General features: G+C 46.4%; 1 protein-coding gene across 2 annotated transcripts in view; it reads right to left on the bottom strand.

Moving 5' to 3' along the window:
• The window catches only part of FH (fumarate hydratase), a 452,710-nt gene that overhangs the window by 51,446 nt on the left and 380,593 nt on the right, over positions 1–20,671 (bottom strand). For both annotated transcript variants that reach the window (XM_068231902.1, XM_068231901.1), the window contains exon 9: positions 8,463–8,616. In XM_068231902.1, coding sequence (XP_068088003.1) covers positions 8,463–8,616 — 154 coding nt within the window. The remainder of the gene's footprint in view (positions 1–8,462; positions 8,617–20,671) is intronic.

Here is a 20,671-nt window from a genome sequence, read left to right on the forward strand (position 1 = left end):
GGCTTTATTCTATGCAGCTCTATCCACAATTTGCCTTTCTTAACAGGAGACCCCAAACCTTTAACATTACAGGAAAGAATTCTTAAACTATCACCTTCTCGAGACATCTTCCCCACCCTCCACTGTCTGCTTAAAGGAAATCAGAAGGAGAAAAAATAAAACAAAAAATAAACCAAAATTAATCCAAAAATACATAAAAGACCAAAACAAAACCCCAATTATCCCCTCAGGATACCCCTACCAGAGAAACCCATTCTCCTAGTCTCCCAACCCCTATAGACCCTCCCACAAGAGATCCAAGAAGACCGATTCTAGTTCCTGGAGCCGCTTCCACCACCGAGTGCCTGCCCGCGCTGGTTTCAGTTCCGCATCAGTCTCCACCCTATCGATTTCGTCACAAGTGACTCATCAGGGGCATGGCGACTGATGCGTGCTGGACCTCATTATACAGCCTACCCCCTCCCATATCCGCTCCTTGCCGCTTAGCCTGCAAGCATTCCCCCATGGGAGAGAGCTTACATTTCATATTATGCAGATTACATATACTTTGCACCCATAAGATCCATGTTAAAGAGAACCCGAGGAGGGGTTCTGAGTATAAAATCCCCATACAGAGGCTGGGTCTGTATAGAGCCCAGCCTCTGTTGCTATATAGATCGCTCCTAATCGCCCCCTGCACTCTACAATACCCCATAAACCACAGCCGCGCTATGCGCGCTGTGTTTACCTCACTCCGGTCACTCTCGCCGCTCCCCCCGCCTCCTGCATCGCTCCGGTCCCGCCCGCGTCCCTTCCCTCCAATCAGCAGCGAGGGAAGGGACATGGGCGGGACCGGAGCGATGCAGGAGGCGGGGGAGCGGCGAGACTGACAGGAGAGAGGAAAACACAGCGCACTGCGACACGCTGCGTGTCGCCAGCGCGGCTGTGTTTAGGGGGGTATTGCAGAGCGCAGGGTGGGCTTAGGGGCGAACTATATAGCAACAGAGGCTGGGCTCTATAGACAGACCCACACTCTGTATGTGGATTTTATTCTCAGAACCCCACCTCGGGTTCTCTTTAAAATATTATTGACTCCGTAGAAGCGCATAGCGCGAAACGGCTGTCAGGCTCCTCTCCCTCTGCACCCACCGCACCTGATCCACCTCCACCTTAGGTATGTGTACCTTTTCTACAATTTATGTGAGCTTTTAACTTTGCCTCGTTTTGGAAACAGCAATAAAAGTAATGACAGCAGTGCCCGTGCTTTTCCTCTTCTTCGCACATAAAATATTATTGCACATAATACTAAGTTATATAACAACGTTTGCCGGAGCTTATGACAATATTGCAGCCCAAAGTTATCCCGAAGAGGCTACCTTTTATAATATAAAGCACTATACTATCAAGAAGCATTACCATTATACTCAATAGTTCATCTATATTTTAGCATGCGCTACCCCATTTCAGTATTCATTAGGTATATATATTCAGTTACTAGGCCATTCCTTTTATATGATTAAAGTAAATCCCCAACCCCACTATTTGTATTTAAATTTTAATTAGATCCCCAAACCACACCCCACTATGTGATTTTACCCTACTCCAAGGGGGGAGCGCATGCCATCTCCATTCTCATTCCCTATTCTGTGTATGTATTTGTACCATTCTCTTCTATACCCTGCCCTTTAATTGTACCATTGACTTCTATACCCTACCCTCCCACAATTGGCAACCGACCTTTCCCCTCATTTTTGGATCTCTTTTGCTCCTACTTATTTGGGGAAACATTAACTCAGATATATTTATGGGAAAGCTATACATCATTCTGCCAGAAAGCCCAAATCATTTGGAGCTATATTCCTTATATCTGGATTACTGCCTCCTGGGCCAGGGTGCATGCGTAGTAGGCATTGCATCCCTAGTCCCCCAGGAAGTACACCAGATCTATATCAATATTCAGTCCTGCCGGCCTTAATGTTCCCAAGTTATATATCCACTTTGTCTCTGCCTGTGACACTTTTTTGGTCTTATTACATCCCCTCCAATAAGGGGTGATCTTCTGAAGTACACAGAAAGACATCTCACTTGGATCACAATTATGGTTAGTTCCAAAATGCGCTGAAAGACTATGGTTTGGGTATCCCTTACCAATATTCCTAATATGTTCACTCATTCTGTCTGAGTGTCCTTGCATTAGGCTAAACATACAACAAATCTATCATTACATATGATGAACTGTTTCATTTGAAATGATTTTCCATTACTAAATGATGTTATTTCATTAGTTCTTACTGCCCCAGATTCCCTGCATGCCTTACATGCCCTGCAAGGCAAGAAGCCTGGTACTTGCCACCCCTGCAACTGGGGCAGCCTCTTGTGCTTCACCCTGCTCGGTACCAAGATTTGTCTGAGATTTTGGGCTTTTCTATTGATACATTTTGGGGGGGGGGGGGGTTGGGATGATGGTTCTGAGTATATGATCTGTCTCCAGAGTACTCCAATGTTTCTTAATTATATTCTGGAGATTTCTGTATTGAGTATTATATCCTGTAATGAAGCCATTTCACACTCACCTCTGTTCTTATTATCTGCTCGGTCCTCCAGTAATGTGGATCTATCCAAGCTGGCCACTCTCCTCATCTCATTATCCAAATCCTCTGCCCGATGCCCCTTCTCCATGAACCTATTCTTCAACGTATTGGCCTGCCTATTGTACTCTTCTATGCTAGAGCAATTTCGTCTCATTCTGAGGAATTGTCCTTTTGGTATACTTTTGATCCATGAGGGATTGTGGCAGCTGTCCACCGATATGTACTCATTTCTATTGGTTTCTTTAAAGAGTTCAATATCTAAAAAATGTATGTTGTCTGTATTGAATTCTGCTGTGAGAGCTATATCCAGGTTGTTATCATTGAGTTCGTCCATGAAAGCCTTTAGCTCCTCCCCCCCATATAATGATGAGGTCGTCGATAAATTGCCGCCATAGTTTAATAGGGGATCCTGTCGCCAGGACAAATTTCTCCAATTTACCCATAAATAGGTTTGTGAGGCTAGGGGCAAAGCTTGCCCCCATCGCACATCCCTTATGCTGTTTATAAAAGATTCCATTATGCCAAAAATAATTACGTTCCAAGGCGAACTTTAACAACCTGAGTATGTACTCCCTTTGTTCCTCTTTGATGTTTACATCCTTCATGAGATAGTTTTTTACTACCTCTAACCCTAAGTCGTGTCTTATATTTGTATACAATGAGGCCACGTCAGCAGTAGCCATAATGTCTCCCTCCTGAAGTTCTGTCCCCTCTATTACTTGTAACATGTGTTTCGTATCTTTAAAGAGACACTGAAGCGAAAAAAAAAATTATGATATTATGATTTGTATGTGTAGTACAGCTAAGAAATAAAACACTAGCAGCAGAGACATAAGTCTAATATTGTTTCCAGTACAGGAAGAGTTGAGAAACTCCAGTTGTTATCTCTATGCAAACAAGCCATTAAGCTCACCGACTAAGTTAGTCGTGGAGAGGGCTGTTATCTGACTTTTATTATCTCAACTGTAAGATAACTGTTTACTTTTTCTCTGCTAGAGGAGAGGTCATTACTTCACAGACTGCTCTGAAAGACTCATTTTGAATGCTGAGTGTTGTGTAATCTGCACATATTATAGAATGATGCAATGTTAGAAAAAACACTATATCCCTGAAAATAAAAGTATGAGAATATTTTCTTTGCTGCTAATCTTCTAGTAATTATTCATAGTACACAACTAATTCACTATATCATATATTTTTTTTCGCTTCAGTGTCTCTTTAAGGGTATTGGGCAGGTTAGCCACTAGTGGTTGTAGAAATTCATCAAGATATTGGCCAAGTCTGTGTGTTACTGAATCTTTGCTACTAATTTTAGGGTGTCCAGGCGGTTCGGTTTTATTTTTATGGATCTTAGGGACCTGGTATATCACAGGTATTCTTGGGGTGTCTGGTATAATGAATTTAAATTCCTCAACCTTGATTAAACCCCTGTCCATTCCCTCTCAAAATTTCCCTCAGTTCCTTCAAATAGGTGCTGGTAGGGTCTCCTTTTAAGGGGACATATGCCTCCTTGTCCCCCACCACTCTATCCAATTCGTTTTTATATTGTATTTTACTCAGAACCCCTTATCCGCCAGTCTCACGACCAGTCCTTTTTCCTCTAGCATTTCCCTTGCTATTTCCCTGGTTTCACCACTCCATTTTTCCAGAATTTTGTTCATATCACTTATTACCACATTCTTAAATACCTCTATTGCATTATAATGTTTGTCCTGTGGGTTAAAGGTAGATTTGTTGTGCAGATTTGTATGTTTATATTTATCCTCTCTATTGTCAGTGACTGTTCTTGATGGCCTGCCAGCAAAATATTTTTTAAATGTAACCTCCTAGCAAATTTATTAATATCTATATAAGTGCTAAATGTATCCATACCCTGCTTCGATGCAGGTTGTAATCCCTTATGCAAAATTTTCAATTCCTTTGTGCTCAAGGTCATGCCACTTATGTTGAAGATCCCTTTACCTAAAGATTCCTCATTCTCTTTGCCCCTCTACCCCCCCCCCCCCCCCCTCCATACCTCGTCTTGCTCTCTTTTTCCAGGATAGCCCTGGTATGGCGTGAACCCTCCACCTCCCCATCCCACCCTGCCTCCACTCCCTCTCCCCATATCTGGGACCCCCTTCTAAAAAAGGCTCCATTTGTCTTTGTTGACATATAGGATCATATCTATTATATACTGGTACATTAAATTGATTGTGAAAATTTCTATATCCTCTACCACAGTGTTCCCCAACGTTGTCCTCAAGGCCCACCAACGGTGCATGTTTTGTGGAAATCCACACAGGTAAGTAATCAGCTCTGCTGAGACACTAATTACACCACCTGTGAATGCTTGTAGTTTCATGCAAAACATGTACTGTTGGTGGGCCTTGAGGACAGGGTTGGGGAGCTCTGCTCTACCATACCCCCCTATCATGTGTTCCAGGTGGACTCCTATTAGTGCCCCTATTTCCCCATCCTCTCCCCCCCGCCCCATCCACCCCTAGCACCCTCTCCATGGTAGATATTATTGGTTACATGTTCATCTGTTCTGGACTATTTTTTGTTCATTTCTCTGCTCCCCACCAGTTTTTGGCTGCTGCTGCTGTTGTTGGGTGACCTCTGACCGCTCTTTTGTCCTCTCTTTTCTTTATCTGCCATCTGCATGCCTCCTTTTTGCTGGTTGCACCAGCATCCCTTTGAAATTTTCTTAGTTTTTTACTAATCTCTTTCTAATTTTTTCCAAGATCTCACCTAGGCTTTTTGGATCTGGCTTTATATTCCTCTAAACCATTTATAGGGGCCAGCTTCGATTTATTCGACTTTATATCCCCCCCCAATCGTTCCAAACTTTTGTTTTTCCTTTTCATAAGTAATTTTACAAGGCCCTGGCCGCACTTATCGAACTATTCCTCCCACTCTTTATCGTTTTCCTCTTCATCCTCCCTATTGTTTGCCATTAAATCCCACCTTAATCTTTTGGGTATAATACCCTCCTTGTCATACTTTGTGAGTGCGGCCAAGTCCCACCATGTGCTTTGTTCCTTAGTCATAACATTCTGGAGCTTCTTAAACTCCTGCTCCATTGTGCCCCCTATCTCACCACTATCTATGAAAACCTCATCCAGATTTACTATCCTCCAGCCCTCTGTTCAAAAACATTCATTTTGAGAGGTTTTTTTTACTCTACCAAACGTTAAAGCAATATTGACAGCTGTATACACATATAATGTTTAAGCACCGCACACAGAATTAAAATAATAAATGAAAGATCCAATGTTTAAAACCTAGCATAAAAAAAACGCTGGTTCGCTTCCTCTTGCATAAGAGGAGGCAAACCGACTAATCTAGCTGAGAACGCATACCTCTTTTACTGTGATTTTTTTGTTATACAAGAGAAAGCGAACCAGCATTTTTATGCTAGGTTTTAAACATTGTTTTTTTAATTTTTAATTTTGTGTGCGGGCCACAAATGTTTTTATATAATTTAGAATTATGTGCAATAATACTTTAACATGGATCTTATGCATGCAACGTATATGTAATCTGCATACTATGAAATGTAAGCTCTCTCCCATGTGGGAACGCTTGCAGGTTGAGCAGTGAGGGGCGGAGATGGGAGGGGGGTAGGCTGTATAATGAGGTCACTTGTGACAAAATCGATAGAGCGGAGACTGATGCGGAACTGAAACCAGTGTGGACGGGCACTCAGCAGTGGAAGCGGCTCCAGGAACTAGAGGCGGATACCTTCCGTGCGTGCAACGCCGGCAGCGTAGCGACCTGGAACACATTGAGCCTGCCAACCGGCCCACACAAGGGGGAGAGCCTGTTCTAAATTACTCCATGCCCATTTTACTACACGGAAACTGTGAGTGCACATCTATTTTATACTTAATAAAAGTTTTAGCAATATTACACTATTTGAGGCATTTTCATTGAGATGCATCTACATGAGGAAACAAGACCACAAAAAGAGTCTGCAGAGAGAAGCATAACATTGCCAGAGAGGTGGGGGACGACCCGGGAATGGTGCCAAGGTGCAATCAGACCCAGTGGGTCAATATACGCGGTGAGTGGCTCACCTGGGGTGTGGTGGTGGCTAATCTGTCCAACTTTAGAGAGAACCTATAAAAGAGGCAATAAAGAGGAGAAGCTTTTTTACTGTGGACTGGAATAGTGGAATATTGAACGGTGGACTATGTGCAGTCAATGTTTAATGCAAACTAATTGGGGTGTCTTATATGTGTACAGGAGTCTAAAGTGGAATTATTAGGGCTGCAGTCGTGAGCGCCACCTCTTGGTTATATACAAACTTCTAATGTGTATTACACATTTAAATTGGCATTTCTAAGTTGGCATGAGACCAAGATCATGTGACTTTTCTCTGTTGAAATGAGTAGCATAAAGTTAATTTTTCTTTCTTTCAGTCATAATCATACAGTAGTATACAGCACATACTTTGTATTAATTGCAGTCCATTGCACTTATTTATTTACTTAAAGAGACTCTATAGGGAAAAAAGTTCCCATGGGGGCTACTCACCTCGGTAGGGGGAAGCCTCTGGATCCTATTGAGGCTTCCCCGTCCTCCTGTGTCCGACGGGGGTCTCGCTGCAGCCCACGGAACGCACAGCCGACAATTTGTCAGGCTCTGCAATATTTACCTTTTCTGGCTCCAGCGGAGGCACTGTTGTGGCTCTCGGCTTGGAAATAGGCGGAAATAGCCGATCTCTAACCGGTCCGCTCTACTACACAGGCGTAGGAGACTTGTGCCTGCGCAGCAGAGTGGACCGACAGACATCGGCTATTTCCGCCTATCTCGGAGCGGAGAGCCGATACTGTGCCTGCGCTGGTGCTGGGAAGGTAAATATTTATATCCCCGGCATTCAGGGAGCTTTATCGCTGCCACCATGGGACACAGGAGGACGGGGGGGGGGACTTTTTTTTATTTACAGCTTTTCTTTAAGAGTAAATGGCCTCAATTCACTAAGATCATGCTGGAGATAATAAGGCAAGAGAAAACGTACCTCCACACAGTGAGAGAGTTATTTTATTTCTTCATTCCTTAAGTTACCTCTTCTGTAGTTAATTTACCTCCTCTGTAGTTAATTTACCTCCTCTGTAGTTAATTTACCTCCTCTGTAGTTAATTTACCTCCTCTGTAGTTATTTTCACACACAGTTAATAAACAGCCTGTCTTTAACCCTGGAGTTATTTTAAGGATTGAAGAGTTAACTTAAAGACAGAAGAGTTAACTTTAGGTTTGCCTGAGGTAAAATGTTTCCTGAATAGGACATGCCTCATCACCATGGTGACCACTCTAGAAACGTTATTAAAGACAGAAGATAAGCTTAGTGAATTGAGGCCAATGTCTTAACTGCATGCTTTCGTTTTGTGAATTAAAACACCATAGCTCATACCATCACAGATTACCTGGTTTAACAACACACAATGCAGATGTTTCCTAAAAAGGGTGGTGATGCAGATAATGCTGCCATCTTTGTCACAACAGAATAGCTCTTTAGCAAGATAAGGAACTATGTACAGGTGAAATTTGATATGTTTATGGGGAAACTGTTAAATCAAACTTATTATGATTATTATTGATTTTTAAAGGAAACATATTCTGTGGCGCTGTACAGAGTAATAAACAAACATGAGGTACATAATACTGGTAATACAATAGTACCAAATTTACACACTGGTACAAAATTCAGAATTGGCAGATATAGTAATTTCAGCAACAAATGTAACATGATGAATTAAATGTACAGTATAACAAATTCCAAGACAAAAGGTTGAGAGAGTTTACATTCAAATGTAAGTCTGGTATAAACTACATATAATGTTTTTGACAGATCTCCATTAGGGACCTGAAGGAATTTTAACCAAGCTTACCACAAACATTTCTTACCTATATGGGTATTGAGAGCAGTTACAAGCATCAAAGATTCATTCATCAGTTTATTGATTCTTTCAGTATTTGCTTGAATTCCAATAATGCAGTTATCAGTAAATGACACACATGTATCACCAAGAAGTCTGACTGAATTCAGAATATTTCTTATCTGAAATAAAAGCACACACACACACATACATTATTCAGCATTGTATTTACCAAAAATGTACACCATGCTTACTATTAGTTAATCAAAAACCTTAGAGTAAACTTGATATTTATTGGCTAATGGAAAAGATCAAAAATGTCATCCTTTGAAACCCCAATTCTACTCCTCTACTTGATTAATATAGAAGGACTTATCCATCAACACGATGCCCCCACCCTTATCCACAGACTTGATACTAAGTTTTGGAAACTAGGACTGACTTTTCCTTTGAACAATGTAAATTTTTGATGGCATTACATGAAATATTACTGACTAAGAACTACTTTCTCTTTCAGGATCAATTTCTTATTCAGATACAGCGGACAGCGACGGGCTCGAATGTGGCCCCGTCCTATGCCAATTTGCACATGGAAATGTATGAGGAGGCTTTTGTGTACTTGAATGGTCTTTTTCAGAAATATGCGAAAGTTTGGTTTACTATAATGAAAACATTTTTGTTGTATGGGCAGGGCCACATTAGAGCCTAGAGACCTTTATGCAGGAACTACCGTACATTCTGGGTACTCTTTTATTCGACTGACGGCCTACTGGAATGAGACGGTGGTAGATTTTCTTGATGTCAGGATGGAGAAGACTGATGTAGGCTTAAGTACTGATGTTTACCGCAAGCCAATGTACCTTAACTCGTTTTTAAGGTTTGAGAGTTTTAATCCACCAGCCCTCAAGTCAGCTATCCCCAAGTCACAATTATTAAGATTGTAACTAGCTATGTACAGCGCTCTAACACCAGCCAGATGCAGTCCAAAATTATGACACAGTTCCTTTGGCAAACTTAAATAAAAGTAAATAAAGTCCACTTAAAAGTCCACAAACACAGGCCTCCATACCAATGATAAGTATCACGCTCACCAAATAGGTTGGCTGATTGATTATGATCAGCATGAACAGCATGTAGTAGATGACACCTCACACTCCTTAAGCCTTCTTCCTATGTACACCTCAGAACAAAAAACAGTGCATAGCGTAATACTGTTTAAAAGCAGGTAAAAAGCACGCCTTCACCCATACAGCTGGTCACCGGTGTATAGTTTATGATCACCACACACCCAGTGTGTAAAGTTAGTATAGTTGCGGGCTCACCAGATGTAGTTGATGACCGTATACAGGACCAGCTAACAGCGCATAGACAGTCAATTGACCTCCTTACTCCAGCAGAGTCTTCTCCCTTAAACAGAGACGTGGCTACGGGATGACATCCCAGACAATGCCCTTCAGCTCCCAAACTTCAGCTTAATACGAGCAGACCGCAGCACTGTCCTCTCTGGTAAAAAGAAGGGCGGAGGTATCTGTTTTTACATCTGCCAATCATGGTGCCTAAACACTTCGATACTAGCCAAGAGCTGCTCCCCCGAGCTAGAACTTCTGATAGTCAACTGCAGGCCGATATACTCGCCCAGGGAGTTCTCCTCCTTTGTCCTCGTAGGAGTGTACATCCCTCCAGATGCCGATGCCAGACACGCTCTGCGTGACTTGAGCGACACCATCACACAATGGGAGTCATCCTTTCCGGACTCGCTGTTCATCGTAATGGGGGACTTCAACAGAGCCAATCTCCGCCATGAGCTACCACGTTTTCACCAGCACGTGGCCTGCCCCACCAGGGGCCGGAACACCCTCGACCATTGTTATACAGTGCTGAAAGATGCCTACAAAGCCATACCACGGGCAGCACTGGGCTTCTCCGACCACTCTCTCGTCCACCTGATCCCCACCTACAGGAGGCGCCTGGAGTCAATGAAACCCATTCTCAAGTCTACCAAAGTGTGGTCGAGTGAAGCCAAACTCCAACTCCAGGCGTGTTTCGACTGCACTGACTGGAAGGCATTGGAAGCCCCAAACCTGGACGAATGGGCAGACAACATCTCTTCATATATCAGCTTTTGCGAGGACACCTGCATACCTACCAAGTCCTTCAAAGTCTACCCTAACAATAAACCGTGGTTCTCCAACAAACTACGGCAACTGAGGAGAAGCAAGGAAGCAGCGCACAAGGCCGGAAATCAGGAAGACTATAGGACAGCAAGGAACAACCTGAAGCGAGAACTAAGAGCCGCCAAAAAGGAGTACGCGGAAAGGTTGAGACGCAACCTCCTTTCAAATGACCCACGAGCTGTCTGGAAAGGGCTCAAAGTTGTCACGAACTACAAGCCCTCCCCCCAGCAGGCAACGCCAAGTGCCAAGCTAGCAGAAGACCTAAGCAGATTCTACAGCAGGTTTGAAAACCAGGAGGCAGCAGCAGAGCCTGAGACAGCTACTGCCCACTCCACAGCCAAAGACTATGATGTCCCAGACCTGAACCCTCCACCACCAGCTGTGTGTGAAGCTGACGTCCTCCTCCACCTGTCAAAACTGAATGCGAGGAAAGCCTCTGGGCCTGATGGGGTGTCACCAGCCTGCCTGAAAACATGCTCACAGCAGCTAGCTCCCATCCTGACCCCCATCTTCAACAAATCCCTTCAGGAAGGCAAGGTCCCCGCGTGCTTCAAACAGTCCACTATCATTCCGGTCCCCAAGAAGCAGGGAAACTCCGAACTCAACAATTTCAGGCCGGTGGCCCTCACCTCCAACATCATGAAAACCTTTGAAAGAGCAGTTCTGTCCCACATTAAGCTCGACGCCACCCCCCTACTAGACCCATTCCAGTTTGCATATAGAGCAAACAGATCCACTGATGATGCTATCAACATCTGTTTAGAGCTTGTAAACGATCACTTGGAAAAATCTAACACGTATGCCAGGATCCTTCTACTAGACTTTAGCTCGGCTTTTAACACCATCTGCCCCCGCATACTGCAGAGCAATCTGGAAGAGCTAAATGTCCATCCCACCCTTCGCCTGTGGATCACCGACTTCCTGACCAACAGGTCTCAAGTCGTGAAGCTAGGGGATGTCATCTCTCAACCAAGGGTAACAAACACGGGGGCCCCACAAGGCTGTGTCTTATCACCGATCCTATTCTCCCTCTACACAAACAACTGTAGATCCAGGGAAAACTCTGTCAAGGTCATCAAATTTGCGGATGACACCACCATCGTTGGCCTGGTGACCAACAACGACGAACAGGACTACCGCCGGGAGGTCGACAGAATATGCCAGTGGTGCAGGGATAACAGACTGGTCCTTAACACAGCCAAAACTGTTGAGGTGATAGTAGACTTCAGGAGGCATGCTCCTGCCCCCCCACCAATCCACATTGATGGCTTTGAAGCTGAGCGAGTGGCCAGCGTTCGCCTCCTGGGCACCACCATCTCAAATTACCTGACCTGGAAGGAAAACACCACCTTAACTCAGAGGAAAGCCCAGCAGAGGCTGTTCTTCCTCCGACAACTGAAGAAGTTCGGCATGGCCCAGGAATTGCTGATGAACTTCTACACTGCCACCATAGAGTCCGTCCTCTGCTCTTCGATCCTTGTATGGTACGCTGGATCGTCCAACAGGGATAGATACAAACTTCAGAGGATCATTAGATCGGCGGAAAGGATCATTGGGAGACCACTCCCCTCACTCGACTGCCTACATATCTCCAGGCTACGCTCCAGAGCACTGAAGATTGCCGGTGACCCCTCACACCCTGGTCACCGCTTTTTCATCCGTCTACCGTCAGGCCGCAGGTACCGAGCCATCTACGCAAAAACTTCGAGGCACAGTAACTCCTTTTTCCCCTCTGCTGTCAACCTCCTGAACTCACTTGACTGAACTAGCGAACATAACTCTATGCTGAATCTGGACACTGACACTGATCACTTTACTGTATTCTATTGCCCATTTTGCACCCCTGTTTTTGTATATAGTATGGACTGTTCTGCACTTTTTGTCTCTGCATGTTTGTCTTTTTGTACTTCCTGTGTTTACTTTGAGCAAGTGTAAGGTGCCAAACCCAATTCCGGGCATGACCCAGTCGTGCTTGGCGAATAAATTTGATTCTGATTCTGATGATTCTGATAAAAGACTCAGAACAAAGCCGCCATAGTGTAATAACATTTATTAAAATATTTAAGATTAAGTACTGCACTCACACTTCTGAATAAAATCATGCGCATATAATAAAACCTCCTGCGGACGTCCTCTCTGCTCCCAGTCTCGCGTCTCCACTCAACGCTACGAGCGTAGCGTTGCGTGGAGACGCGAGACTGGCAGCAGAGCGGACGTCCGCAGGAGGTTTTATTATATGCGCATAATTGTATTCAGAAATGTGAGTGCACTACTTGATCTTAAATATTTTAATAAATGTTATTACACTATGGCGGCTTTGTTCTGAGTCTTTTAAGGGAGAAGACTCTGCTGGAGTAAGGAGGTCAATTGACTGTCTATGCGCTGTTAGCTGGTCCTGTATACGGAAAAGGAGATAATATTTGCACTCTTGCCCCTCAGTGTGTGCTGGGGCTGTGTATAATACAATGTTAGCAAAAAAAGGGGAATTCAGCCCTCACAATTAGCACTACACTCTATCATATGAGAAAGTGCAAAAAGTTTATTAAATACATCACTACAATATATAAAACCAATTAAAAAAAGTAAGGTACTCAACCCAATCGCACAATACATATATAGCACAATAATCGTAAAATCATAAGGACTGGCCAAAGTCCACATCAATATTATTGTAGATAATATGATATAGCAACCAGGATGCTCAATAATGAGCCATCCTGGGCTAAGAACCCGGGTTCATGTATCAAAGCTAGAAAAAGGTGCACAGCAAGTGAAATCAAAAGTAATTCATTATCAAAGAATTATATATATAACAAAGTGACATAATAATCCACAAAACATCATAAGCATATATTGCCTGTAAAATAAGTGAGAGCAGACGTGATTTTATAGGTGAACCCACAAAGAGGACTAGCAGGGATACTTAGCCGGGCCAAGATATGATGGGCGCATGGGTGAGGCACCGACAGGAACCCCCGGTGGACTGCTCCACCGGTATCGCGGCCGTCACGCCGCTTTGTCACAGAGCGGGGGGATCTGAAGAATTACAGACAAGGGCAAAGCTGTTTGCAGGAAGAAACAAGCAGCCTGAAACTTCAGTACATGAGAACAGGGGGAAAGAAACACACAAATGATCTCTTGAGATTCAAAAGGAAGGCTGTATACAGCCTGCTTGTGTATGGATGTATTTTCTATGTGTGGACATACTGTACATCAACCTACTTCCTGTTTTGGTGGCCATTTTGTTTGTTTACAAACAAACTTTTTAAAACTGTTTTTAACCACTTTTAATGCGGCGAGGAGCGGCGAAATTGTGTCAGAGGGTAATAGTAGATGTCCCCTAACGCACTGGTATGTTTACTTTTGTGGGATTTTAACAATACAGATTCTCTTTAAGATTAAAGGAAGGTTTGATTGTGGTTCTAATTTTATAGTGTATTGCATTAAGTGTCCATGTGGGCTTTTATATGTGGGTGAGACCGCTCAGAGTGTTGGGGACAGAATCTCCTCTCACAGATCTAAAATCAGGACACATAAGACTGATTTGCCTGTTCCAGCACATTTTAAGGAACATAGACCTGTTGTATCAGATTTAAAATTCTGGGTTCTACAATAGGTATGCAAACACTAGTGCACATGACAGGTGGGTCTCCGAGCACTGCCACTGCTCGGGACCCCCAAACCAGCATGTAACACAATAGGGGAGTGCAGGTGAGCCCCGGAGCTGCCACCACCAGGAACTCACCCCCACCACTCCTTCAACTTACCAAGCACAAAAGGAAATGCTCACTCCCAGACAGCACTCTGCCACTTATATAGTCTGCAGACTGCCAGTCTGCAGACTATATAAGAAGTGAGCATTTCCTTTTGTCTTTTGTCTATATAACCTTTGTCTATATGCAACTGAAGCCCTCTCTAACGATTGGCTGAATTGCTCAGCCTCTGCTCAATTAAGTACAGCAGACTAGGTGTAATGTATTTGCACTTCTTATTGGCTGACTGGCAGTCTGCAGACTATATAAGTGGCAGAGTGCTGTCTGGGAGTGAGCATTTCCTTTTGTCCTACAACAGGTACTAAACCCAGGGGGGGGTTCAGTGGACAAAAATGTGGATACCTTATACTATAATGGGTTAAATCAAGAGTACGATTTACATGCAATTGTGTGATGTAGCTTAAGATTTTGTACTAAAGCTTTGAGTTTTACATCTGTTTTTATTATGATGTTTATGCGTTATTATTGTTTTTAATTATGTTACAATACTCTTCTCTGTATAGGTCCTGGTGGGTGACATGTGTGGCTTTAGCTCTGGGGTGGTACGTACAGTGCTGCTCGGATACCTCATTATCCTATTCGAGTTTGGTCGAATTCGGATAGTAAACTATCCGAATTCTCTCGAAGTTCAATATTTGAGTTAATCGAATATCCGATTCGACCTCGGATATCAGACGTCACTATCCGAGTCTGTATTCGAGTAAATTATTCGAGCTGGCCTTAAATAGCTTTTAAAACTTGTATTGGAGGTCAATGATGCATGAAACCACCTTTTTTATGCAGAAAAACATCAAGTGATTATGTGGTGATGTAGTAGTTATAAAAAAGGTATCAAAAATAGTAAATTAACTTCATGAAGTTTTTGCATGAGAAGGTGTGTCCAAAATGGTTGTAAGTTGGAAGTCTTCATTTACGTTGTCTTCATCTTCTTCTACTCGAATCTTCTTCTTCTTCTTCTATATCTTCTTCTACTCGGATCTTCTTCTTCTTCTTCTATATCTTCTTCTACTCGAATCTTCCTCTTCCTCCTCCTTCTTCTTCTATATCTTCTTCTTCTTCCTTTTTTTCTCTATCATTCGATTATGTGTCTTGGTTTTCCTTTCTTTTGTAATACTTTTTTTTTACTTCATTTGTGGAAATATTTTATTTTAATAACATCATAGTTATATTTGTGTTGATGGCATAATAGGTAGTGGCACATTGCAAGCCACAGCGCCTTTTTCTGTGTACCCTGGCAGTGGTAAAACACAGACATCAGCAGGAGGAGGAAGTAGTTGCAGGCTTGCAGCTATTGTAGTGTGGTAATAGCTGCCGGTAGGAGAGTGGGTGGGCAGGTGGCAGGAAATAGTTCTTCTGTTCTCCCTGGCAGTGGTAGCAGCACACAGACAGCAGAAGCTCAATGCAGCTACAGGAGGAGGAGTAATGTGTGTCAGGCAGTGTGATGTGACTGACATAATAGGCCCTGGTTCCTAGCGGTGGTACCAGGGCCGTAAATAAACAGCATGAGGTTCCAGACAGCGGTCGTGAAGCCCACATTGTGTCCAATACACAATTGGGACAGCACAGTTTTCAACCCGCACACCTCTAAATTAATTACAATTTTTTTTTCAAATGGATGCAGCTATTTTTGAGCGTAATAGCTTTTGGCGCATGGGCAGCAGCACCTTGTAATGTGTTCCCTGGCAGTGGAGACACAGACAGCAGGAGGAAATACAACAGCAGGCAGCGTGAAGAGGATCAGTGTGTGTGGCAGACTGGCATTTGGCAGCAGGCAGCAGGAGGGCAGGCAGCGAGACATAATAGGCCCTGGTTCCTAGCGGTGGTTCCAGGGCCGTAAATAAACAGCATGAGGTTCCAGACAGTGGTCGTGAAGCCCACATTGTGTCCAATACACAATTGGGATAGCACAGTTTTCAACCCGGACACCTCTAAAATAATTACAATTGTTTTTTTTTTTTTTAAATTTATGCAGGCAGCTATTTTCGAGCGTAATAGCTGGTGGCGCATGGGCAGCAGCACCTTGTAATGTGTTCCCTGGCAGTGGAGACACAGACAGCAGGAAGAAATACAGCAGCAGCAGATGCAGGTGTAATGTGTGTGCGCCACTTCATGTCCCCTCTCGCCGACAACAGGGGCCATGAATTCGCCTTCCACCCAAGCCTGGTTCATTTTGAGTAAAGTCAGTCTGTCCACAGACTTGTGAGACAGACGAGATTGCTTCTCAGTGACGACTCCACCGGCTGCACTAAAGCAAAGCTCTGACAGTACGCTGGAAGGGGGGCAGGAGAGCACTTCCAGGGCGTACTGCGCAAGCTTGCTCCAGATCGGCAGGTGCTTGACCCAATACTCCATTGGATCAACAGGGGCCACGCTGTCAAGCCCGCTGAAGGACCCCATGTAGTCAGCCATCATGTGGGTCAAGCGCTGCCTGTGACTGGAGAAGGATGCTGCTGCAGGCACCTTCTCTAGTCCTTGGCAGCTCTACACTCATGTAGAGCTCTTGGGTCAGAGACAGCAGGTCTGTGGTGCGCGTGCGCTTGCTGCTGGTGGATGCAGGCACCTGCTGCTGCCTCTGTGCTGGCTGGACAGTGGGGGTGGATGTCTGAGGGAAGGCTTCCTCCAAGCGCTCAACAAGGGACAGATGCAAATCCCTCATTTGTTGCGCACGGTCTCCTCCTGCAGGCAGGAACTGGCTAAGCTTCCCCTTCAGACGTGGGTCCAGCATCATGCAGATCCAGATGTCCTCCCTCTGCTTCATCTGGATCACCCTTGGGTCCTTGCGCAGGCACCTCAGCATGTGCGCTGCCATTGGGAAGAGTCTGGCCACGTCTGCTGGCACATCATCGGCAGCCCCAGAGCCGACAGTGCTGTCCTCCTCTTCCTCCTCCACCTCATCCTCTCTCCACCCCTGCACCAGCCCAGCTGTGCTCTGCTGCTCCCCCTCATCAGCAGCAAGGTCAGGGACCTCCACTAACTCCAAGCCCTCCTCCTCAGAGGTGGCCTGTGAAGCTGTCTGCAGCTCCTGCTGGTCCAAGGCTGCTGCTCCCTCTTCCAGCAGTGCATACAGGGCCCTGCCCAGCACACACACCAAGGGGACCCACTCGCACACCATTGCTTACCATGTTGGTGGCCTGCAGGAAGGGTGCCAGGACTGAGCACACCTGCTGCATGTGCCCCCAGTCCTCCGTGGAGATTATGGACGGGAGGTTGGTGGCGGCACGCCCAGTTGCAGTGATGGAGGCAACTGTTGCTCGTGCAAGGTACTGGCTGACAGCCTGCCTCTGTTCAACCAGACGCTCCAACATCGCCAGGGTGGAGTTCCAGCGAGTTGGAACATCGATCGTGAGCCGGTGCTGTGGCAGGTGCAGCTCCTTCTGCACCTCTTCCAGGCTCGCTACGGCTGCAGGCGAGTGCCGGAAATGACGCACAACCTTCCTTGCCGCCTCAAGGAGTCAGTCCATCCCCTGGTAGGTCCGCAGGAACTTTTGGACTACCAGGTTCAGGACGTGCACCAGGCAGGGTATGTGGGTCAGGTCTCCCCTGCTGATTGCAGCAACCAGGTTTGCCCCATTGTCGGACACCACCTCTCCGACTGAGGCCTCTGGGGGTCAGCCAATTCCTCTCCTGCTCTCGGAGTTTGGCCAGGACATGGTTCGCCGTCAGTTTGGTCTTCCCCAGGCTGACCAATTCCAGCAGCGCTTGGCAGTGGCGGGGCTTCACGCTGCTGCTGAGGCGGGGGGTTTGGGCTGGTGTGCCGGAGGATGGAAGCGGATCAGAGGAACCTGCTGCAATTCCGCTGACCTGCATGGTGGCACCACCCACTGCGTTGTTGGTGCTGCTGCTGCTCTGACAGTGCCCGATGCTGCTCCCCCCTCCTCACCCCCTTCCACCAAGCTGACCCAATGCACAGTGAAGGACAGATAGCATCCTGTCCCAAACCAGCTGCTCCACGAGTACATGGTGACGTGGACCCGTTGACCCACTGCGTGCTCCAGCCCTCTCCCAACATTGGCCATCACAGAGCGGTGAAGTGCAGGGATGGCCGTGCGTGCAAAATAATGTCGGCTGGGGATTGGCCAATCGGGGGCTGCACACATCAGGAGCGCACGCATGTCACTCCCCTCCTGCACAAGGGAATAAGGCAGGAGTTGGGAGCACATGGCCGGTGCCAGCAAGCCGTTCAGCTGACGCACGCGACGGCTGCTGGGAGGCAGAACCCTGACCACCCCCTGGAAGGTGTCGCTGAGCAGGGTCTGGCGACGCCTTTTGCTGGCACGGGAATCAGTGGAGGGAGCAGAGGAGGCCACTGAGGACTGGCTGCCAGAACAGGCCTCAGTGTCGGCGGCAGGAGTTGCAGAGGGAGGAGGAGCAGTGCGTTGCTGACGCACTCCTGCTGGTGCTGCTGGAGGAGGTGGAGGAGGGCGGGTGGCTGCTGCCGACGGCTTCGCAGTGGTGGTGGGTCTGCCACAGCCACTGCCAGCTTCCTTCAACTTCACGAACTCCTCAAGCTCATGAAAGGGTTTCCCTGCAAGATGGTTGACCAGAGAGGTGGTGCCAAACGCAGAGGGCTCCTTCCCTCTGCTGAGCTGCTTGCGGCACTGGTTGCAGGTGGCATACTTGCACTTCACATATGGCAGGGTGAAAAAATTCCATATTGGGGAGGTGAAGTTGCCCCTTCGGCTGGAAGGTGCTGCTGCCGCTGGTCTCCCTGTGGTGGTTGGGGGGGGGGGGGGGTGTTCTTGGTGCGGCTGGTGTTGGCACTGGCAGAACTCGTCTCCGGATCAGCACGCTATGTGGCCTGCATACCACGCCCACTTGTGATCCTGCCCATGCCTGCGATGCTGATCCTTCTAGCAAGGCCCACAGACGCATCCTCCTCCTCAGAGCTGATGACATCCCCACTCCCAGGACCTGGCACCCAGTCTCTGTCCTTCACCCTGTCATCATCATCCTCCCCCTCCGCAAACATGTCCTGCTGGGATCCCACAAACTCCCCTTCTGCATGCATGGGCGGATGGACACTCACCACTATCTGACTGTCCAAAGCATCATCCCCCAAAGTGCCCATGAGCATTCCTTCCTCCTCCAATTCTGCTGCAACAGCACTCCATAACCCCACTGCGCTTGGGGATAAGAAGGTGCTGAGTGACAGGGTGATGGTGTCGCCCGCTGGGGCTGGAGAACTGCACTCCTTCTCCTCCTCCCCAGGCAGTGCTGGTCGGCTGCTGCTGCTCTTGCGAACAGGAGTGGTGGCGGGGGTGGAGGACTCGGTTCCAGAGCTAATGGTGGCCTGCTCATCCACCATCAGTTCCACCACAGAGTCTGCGTCCTTCTCCTCAATAGGACGGCTACGACCTGGCGGTGGGAGGAACATCTGCGCCACACACTGCTGCTGCGTCTCTGCAGCGTGACTCCCAGCTGTTGGGCGGCCAAGGCATCTACGGCCAGTGGCTAATGGCGGAATAGCCACTGGTGCAGACGCAGAACTGCGCATTGTGGTGGTGGCGCGGCTGCTACGCCCACGACCTCCTCTCTTGGCAATGCCCTTGCTGCCCCTGCCCAAACCGTGACTGCCAGTGCCAGACATCGTATATTTTTAATATTATACAAATGAAAAAAAAAACCCGTATGTATGTAAAGGCGGGTGGGACAAGTGGGGTACTTTAATGGGGTGGGACTGGTGGTGGTGGGTGTGTGAGGTGACGGACAGGTGTACTCTACATCAGAGATCGGTGTAGCGCTAACGAGAGATTGCGCAGTGTGCACACAAAGACCCTAGCTGACGGACTGACAGTGTCCCTATACACAGACTATAGTACAATTCAGCGAATACACAATACAAGTAATATAAACAATAGGACGGGTGTAGCACTAACGATAGGGTGCGGACAGCGCAGACGTGCACTGCGCACACAAAGACCCTAGCTGACGGTGTCCCTATACACAGACTACAGTACAATTCAGCGAATACACAATACAAGTAATATAAACACAAATATCAAAGCGCTATAGCCAATCTTATCATATAGGGTGCGCTATCACCAGGTTCAGCTAGCCTTTTTAAACAGTTTACAAATGTTCAGCGCACACCCTCATTGATCCAACTCCATATGCTCCAGTTTACTGTCCATATTCCTACTGCATCATTGATGCATCAAATTTCAGCAGTACCTCCACCATAGACACCCACTAGTGATACACTCACCAGATGTCTTGGCCACTGTTAGACTGGCCAACCACAGATCCCAGACTCCTCAGGATCCTGGCACCAATTGCTGCTCTATTCCCTT

The sequence above is a fragment of the Hyperolius riggenbachi genome, chromosome 4 (genome assembly GCF_040937935.1).
Source record: "Hyperolius riggenbachi isolate aHypRig1 chromosome 4, aHypRig1.pri, whole genome shotgun sequence".
NCBI classification, from domain to species: domain Eukaryota; kingdom Metazoa; phylum Chordata; class Amphibia; order Anura; family Hyperoliidae; genus Hyperolius; species Hyperolius riggenbachi.